This window comes from Ailuropoda melanoleuca, chromosome 6 (assembly GCF_002007445.2).
Source record: "Ailuropoda melanoleuca isolate Jingjing chromosome 6, ASM200744v2, whole genome shotgun sequence".
NCBI lineage: Eukaryota > Metazoa > Chordata > Mammalia > Carnivora > Ursidae > Ailuropoda > Ailuropoda melanoleuca.
Window position 1 is genome coordinate 127,826,431 of NC_048223.1, and position 7,500 is coordinate 127,833,930.

General features: G+C 54.4%; 1 protein-coding gene across 8 annotated transcripts in view; it reads right to left on the reverse strand.

Annotated features, from left to right (window-relative positions):
* Window positions 1-1,057: 1,057 nt before the first annotated feature.
* The window catches only part of EBF3 (EBF transcription factor 3), a 115,654-nt gene continuing 109,211 nt past the window's right edge, over window positions 1,058-7,500 (reverse strand). The window contains exons 11-16 of one of the 8 annotated variants that reach the window (XM_019803307.2): window positions 6,740-6,805; window positions 5,873-6,050; window positions 4,635-4,823; window positions 4,056-4,250; window positions 2,880-2,992; window positions 1,060-1,796 (exon numbers count right to left, since the gene is read on the reverse strand). In XM_019803307.2, the coding sequence (XP_019658866.1) occupies window positions 1,779-1,796; window positions 2,880-2,992; window positions 4,056-4,250; window positions 4,635-4,823; window positions 5,873-6,050; window positions 6,740-6,805 (759 nt within the window). In that variant the 3' untranslated portion in view covers window positions 1,060-1,778. Of the gene's footprint in view, window positions 1,797-2,879; window positions 2,993-4,055; window positions 4,254-4,634; window positions 4,824-5,872; window positions 6,051-6,739; window positions 6,806-7,500 lie in introns of all 8 variants that reach the window. The other 7 variants (XM_011229350.3, XM_034663438.1, XM_019803310.2 and 4 more) reach the window with 7 other exon arrangements.

Genomic DNA, 7,500 nt, shown 5'->3' on the forward strand with positions numbered 1-7,500 from the left:
GTGTGTGTGAGACACCGTAAATCTCCAAATGAAATATCGATTAACAGTTGTGTCGTAAGCCTGTGATAAAGTTGCACAAAGGTTCTTTAAAGAAGTCCACTTTTAAGGCATCAGAGAAGTTAATGTGGCAAACATTTTAATTAAAACATCAGAAGTAAATTTTATTTTAAACTTTAGGCCTCTGAATTTTTCCAGTAAACACAGTTCAGCTATGTGGCAAAGTCATGGGTGGCAGCTAAAATGACTTTTTACATTCTACAGAAAAATAAAATAAGGACACAGCCCCAAACGGTGTCCCCTCTCCGCGGCCGTCGTACATGCAGAGTCTACTAGGATTTGTCACAGCCGAGTGGCACCGTTTTGTTTTGACTATACAACAAACTTTTTTTTCAAAAGTATTTGTTCAGATAACTTAAAAATAATATAAAAATAAACAATGAATTTGACTTTTCCTCAAAATAAAAAAAAAGGAAAAAAGGGTTGGAAAGTCTAAACAAAAGCAAATCTTTGAAGTACAAATGAAATGCAAGGACACCGGTTCACTTTAACAAAACAGGTCAGAGAGACTGCTCTTGGCTTAATGCTCTTCCCAACACCAGGCCATGACCCAAAACCGATACAGACAAGAAAAAGAAAATGGCAGGAAAAGCAATGTACAAAATTTCAAAGATAAATACAATATTTATAATCGATATGTTACAAAAGAAAGTCCCTTAGCAACTGTAAGTGTTCATGGAAAAGTGTTGAATGGAGACCATTTTATTCCTTATGAGACACATAAGGAAAAAAACTTTTTTTTCTAAATATTTAAGTGGATCTGAAAAAAATTCAAGACAAGTGTATAAATATTTAGCTACAACTTTGGCAAAATCACAAAAGTCTACAATTTTATAACCACATACAAAACACAGTAGGGAAGAAGGAGCTAGAAGTCAAAAGGACAATTTCTGGTACAAGAAACATGGACCTCACAGTAGCCTAAGAATGCATTAGTATACAGTGCTAGCAAAAGTTGAAAAAATGTCGCAGATCACACTTGCTTAACAGGAAGCTCTAGCAGTGGGAGAATATTTTAACCAACAGACAGTAGCATTTTTTTTTTCTGTCAGTGTGCTTGTTGAAGGCAAGAGAATTCAATATCAAAGTTACAATTTCTAACTACAATAAGTTACAAAGTTTCATTTCATTAAGATGAAGTTAAGCAATGATAAACCCTCCCTCCCTCCCTGCCACCCCGAATGCTCCTAGTCACGGAGTCCTCCTTTCTTCCAGTTCGATGGCTCACACCTCCTTGGCCCCTTTTTTCACCACAAAAAAATATTTCACATTATAGAGATACACAACCATTGTGAATCTAAGTATGAGCACAGAAAAATGTTTGGAGGCATTTTTCATCAGTGTTTCATGATAATCAAAATGGTGCATTCACAGAGTTTCTCCCAACACATAGCAAGTACTAGACAGAGCCAAGACGGAGTCAGAAACTTTATACAAAATAGGCGTCGCTTTGTTTTCCTTAGTCTTCAGGACTGAGAAATGTGAAAATATGAGAAAAGTTCAGTCAATAAAATGGAATTGTTCATGAAGAAGTAGGCTGTTTGCATGTTGATTCTTAATAGTTTAAATAAAATCTTTAAACAAAGTCTCTTGTAGCGTCTCCGCCGCGGCCGATGCGTTTGCGGACTGGCTCCAGCAGCCGCGCTTACGTACGAAACGTGTCCCCTGAAGTCCGTCCTGGGCGCTGCGCGAGGGAACGCGAGGCCCTCACATCGGCGGGACTACCAGCCCAGACATAGCTGAAAGAGAGAGAGCAGCAGGTTACTGGGCCGTCCCTCTCGCGGGCCGGGCAGCCTCCGCCTGGGGCTGGACTCAACAGTGACGTGGGGCGTGCACCGCACCTGCTAACCAGCCGTGGGCTCGGTCAGGGCACGGGGGGGCATCTAGTTCACGGGCCCGGGGTACGTGTGGGGACAAACCCCCCCACGACCTCTCCGGCTGCAGCCCTCCTCAGGGACTTCTCTGGAAGGGCAAGGCTTCGGGCCTGAGTGTGCACGGGAAGGCGGCCACTTCCCACAGCTCTCAGTGGCTTGTTCACAGCAGACGGAGGCCCAGACTCCCCAAGGCCACCTCTGTCGACAGATGTGAACCAACCTGGTCACGTCTGTGACGCCAGCAAGGGCTGACCCGCAGGCCCTGTGGGACCCGGGCGCTCGCTCCCTCCTTGCAACCTGGATGCGCCTCTGTTTCCCCTCTGCTCCCAGCCCTTGCCTCTGACCTCCTGCTCATGGCTCGGTATCGTAATGGTGAGTCGCGGGCCCTCTGAGAGCAAAGCCGCTCACAGCCCACCAAGGCCCCAAAGAGACCCAAGTCACAGCCCCACCTCAGGGAGCTCTTTCCACTCCTCTCGGAGCAAGAAACTTGGTGCTAAAATGCCAAGCACAGCGGACGCTTCCCAGTGAACTCCTGGCACGAGTATAATTTAAGATCTTTTAACTTTAGTGTTGTTTAATTTTTGTCAGAATGATCATTCTCATTAATTTACGTATAACATAGTAATACGTTTGTTCACGTAGTGATGTGAGCTTCAATTTCCCAGTTCATTAGTTTCAACAGTATTAACTCCTCTCCGACTCACCGTTACAACATTATGGTTTTGGCAGACCTGTGTGTATACACACGGCTTAGGTGGTGCCGTCCTCCCGTGGGCCTCCGCACCGTGTGGACGGTGGGCGGGCCGTAGCCCCTGGCCACCTGCCTTGCAAGCAGCTGTGGGCGGGGGGCCGCTGCGGGCCCGCAGGCCGGTCGGCGGCACATGGGGCCCGGGCGTCCCTCTCATACACTAAGATGTTGGGAAGACAATTATTTCAAATCACGGATACCTTTCCAGTTCCTTTTTTGAGCATTAGTTCATCAAAGTGAAATATGCCACCGACTTCACAAAAGGGCCAGTTTGTCTTCTCCACGGTAACGTCCTCAGCACCCAGCAGAGAGCCTGGCACATAGTAGGCGCTCAGTAAATACTGGTTGAATGGATTCATTTTTTTAAAGGAGTAACTGGATTTGATTTTCACCGGGAGGAGCATATACCAAAGGTGGTGTCTGAAAGAGGCCAGATGACGGCCACTTAATTCAGTGCCTGTGGCCCCCGTGAGTCACAAAGAGCCACGCGGAAGATCACGAGGCCTAGGGGCACTCACGTGGCCCACCCGCCGCACACCTCACAGGCCACGGTGCGGCCTATGCTGCCCAGAGGGACCCAGCCCTGGGCAGGCACCGGGTGCCTGCTCCACGTGGCCCCATCTGTGGGCAGCTGTGTCCACGGGGTGCCTCCCCCTGCCCTCAGGGCCAGCCCTGCTCCCTCCTGTGTGGAAGAGATGACCTAGAAAAACCGACTCCCACCCAGTGTTCACGCATGCATGGCCCTGGTCCAGGTGCACCCCTTTCCAAGGACAGCACAGCCTGGTGGCCCAGGGTCTGCTATACCAGGTTGAGAAGGCAGGCTCCGTCTCAGGGCACGGGGAGCACGCCGGCTCTGGCCTGGGCTCCGCAGGTGGCACGATGACCCGCCATCCCCATCCTGAGGCTATTTTGCTGCCTGCGAGCAAGGAGGCTGCAGACGCAGGCACTACAGGTGGGGTGCACCCTGCTCTCACTGGGTGAGCTGCGGCCGTGAAGGCCTGTTTGCTGAGTGGCCAGAAGAGGGACCCCCCCCCGGTCCCCCCGCTGCATTCACACGGTTCCCCGGTGGCTACCCTTCCTGAGGGGAGGGGCTGCTTTGCCAAGAGGACACGTGGGTGAGTTTGGAAGCAGGAGGCAATGGTTTTCACCAACGAGAGTCTGTTACCGGTGGGGGTAAGCAAATGGGGGTCCTTCACATGGATATCGGGGGGGGGGTCTCGCATCGCGGCCCACCAAAGGGGAGCATGCAGCGGCCACGGCGGGGCGAGGACCCAGAGGAAGGGCGGGATCTCCCGCCCCGCGGCCCAGCCTGGCCTGCCCTCGGGGGAGAGGTCCGCCAGCGTCAGGGAGCACTGGGGCCGGTGCGCTGCCCTCACCTTGGAGTCCGTTCCCGTTGGCGCTGGTGCAGGAGGGAGGAGGAGAAGCTTGGGGCCGGACCACGGGCGCGAAGGCGCTCTTTTGTTTCACTGCAGAGATGACATTGGCAGGTGAGAATGAGAAAATGCTGTGGGTGCCGCTACAGTTTGAAGGGAGGGTGACCGAAGAGGCTGCCATGGTGGGGCTGGACGGCACTACTGCAACAAAGCAAACACGGTCAGCACGCGGCGCCGGCACGGCAACAGACACAGAGAGCTCGTAGGGCCTCGCCCGCGGCATCGGGGCCGACAAGACAAGCACGACACGTTTCTGGCTTGGCCGCTCTCTGCATCACAGGCAAACTCTCGTGTTGAGCTTTTGTTTCCAATCGGGCAGCCCCATTTTGTGCGGGTTTCCGACGTGGCCTCGCGGGGCCCATCGCAGGTCAATTTACCGTCGCCACACGGACACCCAGCCTCCAGAGCCACCCTCCCTTGGATCCAGCAGCTCACATCACAGAACAGCCAAGCAATGCACACACGGGACTTTGTAGTGAACATGAATCTGTGTGATGACGTGTGACAAAAACAGACACTTACTGCCGTAGGGAGAGTTAGCGGAGGAGCCATTAAGAAATCCAGGCGAGCCAGGGACCCCTAGATTGGCCATGGCGCCACTTCCATATCCATTCATGCTAGTGCTGACTGTGTTGTAATTGGACTGCTGGGGAGTACTGCTGGGGACGTAGCCTCGCGGGGACACGCTGCTTGTATTGCGACTGTAGCCGACTGTTAAAACCCCCCCCCCGGCCAAAAATAACGTTATTATCAGGGAGACACACTTGGGGGGGGTTTCCCCGCAAATCTCTATCATATATTCAACATTTTTAATTGACCTCAAGCTCCACGCCAGCCCTAGCGCCTCCAGCTCAGATAACCTTCTCACGCCAACCCTGCCGGAGCGCCGCCTCGCCTCGCCCCATCCTGCCTGCGCGCCGACAGCCGGCCCAGCGCGCTTCGATCTGACCGTCAGGTGCTCTCGGGTTTCTCTTTAGAAGCAATTACCGACAGCTTGGGTTCGGGGGCTGTCCCCCCACGCTAGGTGAACTTTCGGCCTGCGCAGACCTTCAAATGCCATGGCTGACAGGGAGAGCTTGTTTGTGGCCGTGACTCCCCAGGAAGGGCTGTTTTGGGGTCTTCGTTTGTACGGTTACGATTTCTGTGAGCGTGGGGGAGGGGGGAGGAGCGGTCGCGTCAGTCCCGCCGCTGGAGTGAGGATGAACCGGAGCCGAGCGGCAGCAGGTTGAAGCATTTTCTGAGACCACTGCCCGCCCAAACCGGAGGGAGGAGAACTAAGACCTGCTCAGAACTGGCTCACACGACAGGGTCCTGCGACCCGCGGCCGCCAGGTCACCGCATGATGGGAGCAGGTGCCCCGGAGGTGGGGAGGGGAATGGGGGGGGGACTGGGTGTTCCTCTCCATTTACTCCTTCCAAGTCCCACCCATGCAATATTATCCAAGAAGGGTCCCGTCCACTTACTACACCACGGCTGTCCTGTGGCTCCTCCCAGCCGTTCAAGGAAACTTCTAGCAAAAACCAGTACACTGCGTGGCAGCCCGGTACCGTGGCAATAAATTAGTTTTGGGCTCTCTGAGCGCTCCCTGCCCCGTGCTCGCCAGGCAGGGCTGCCGGGAGGACCTCCCCAGGCAGAGCCGCAGGCAGCGGAGCACTGCCCGCCTTCCCCGCTGGACCCAGGACACGGGCAGCTGCAGCTAAGTCTCAGCTGTCCCTGGGAGCGTGTCCGGGGAGGGGGTTCGCTCCGGCATGGTGGCGTACCTTGGTCATTGGCTTGTGAAGTCTCTGACACGTTGACGGCTAGCTGGCTGCTGAAGGAGTTCACGCCCATCATGCCCGTGTGCGCGGGGGTGTTGCCCAGGGTGGGTATCTGGTTGTGGTTGCGGGGCACGCTGTACAACGCCTCGGCAATGTCAGCTGCTCGCTTCAGGATGATCTCCTAGGGCGGGAGGGGGAGTGCCCGTTCTGCCTCCAGCTCCCACGTCCCCCTGGGGGGTGCAGACCCCCTCCACCTTGCCCCACGAGGCCAAACAACAGCAGCGTTCCCCCGTCCCTCGGTCCAGACGGTGACAAAACTGATTTTGTAATGGGAGAAGAACCTCCCTTAGGAAGAGAGCGGGATGGTGCTTCGGAGCAGGCCATCTGCTCTGTCCTGCACCCACAGTCCAAAGGCCCCCGAGGGGTGCACGGAAGTGGGAGAGGCATGGAAGGCCCCGCACCCAGAGTCAGAGCAGCGGGCCCACGGCTAGCACACCCGCAAGTCTGCTCCCCAGAGGCCTCCAGGCGGGATGAGGACGGGCTGTGGGTGCCCGTCCTTCCCTCCCAAGTCAGGCTGCGCTGAACTGTCTACCACCGAATCCACCAGCCAGATTTCCAGGTGGTTCTCCTTCCTGTGACAAGTTCTCCTGCGTTTGCTTCCTGACACTAACTCGTCATCTCCTGCTTGAGTACTTAGTGCAAGGGCAAAAACAGGAAGATGAAGGCCTTCTCCTATCAGACTCTCTGTGAGTCCTCGTGAACAGGCACGTGTGTGCCCCGAAAGCCCACGTTGGGCCCAGGCCGGCTGGCCCTCCGAGGACACAGTCACCCCGGGAAGGGGGCAGGACCGCCAAGCCGCCATCTGCCTACCTGGTTGTTGTGGGGCATCCCGTATAAGGCTTCCACCAGATCGGCTGCCCTCTTGAGTAAAACTTCCTAAAGGAAAAGCAAACAGGGGTGATTTCCCTGGAGGAGCAAGAGAGCCGATCTTCTGAGAAAAAGCTACAAAGTCACAGTTCCGTCTGCAGGCGGAAGAGACCCGCCACCCACCGCAATCAGCCCCGTCCCGACCGTGCAGGGCAGGAAGGGGTGACTGGTCACCAGGACCGTCTGCGGGCCCGAGTGAGAGCCGTCCAGCCTGCACCGCGGCCCCTCCGTGCGGACGGGCCGGCAGAGGGGCGTGGGCAGGCCGGCGGGCTGGCGTGAGCGAGCCCCGTCCGTGCCTGAGGTTTAATGACGGAGTCTTACGGGTATTAAACACACACACGCGGCGGAGATAGGAAAAGCCCAGGCACCACGCTTGCCTGTTAATTCCTAGCACTTTAGTGGCGAAGAACAATAAGTAATTTCCCATATCTTAATTAAACTGGCAGAGTCCTTAAAGACAACATCTCACCCCTAATTCACGCCCCAAATTTGCAAGTGAGTTCAGTGCTTATTCCTCTTTATTTTGAACAATAAAGTGAATTAACTTGGGTTAATCTAGTTCTTTCATAATGACATTAAGAAATTTTTCAATTAACCTCTTTGACTGCACGTTGTAAAGGACTTCATAAATGCCTGCACATTCAGAGAGTGTGCACAGTGCCCGGGGGCTTGGACGCACCGACTTTTGTCTTATCCACGTCTGC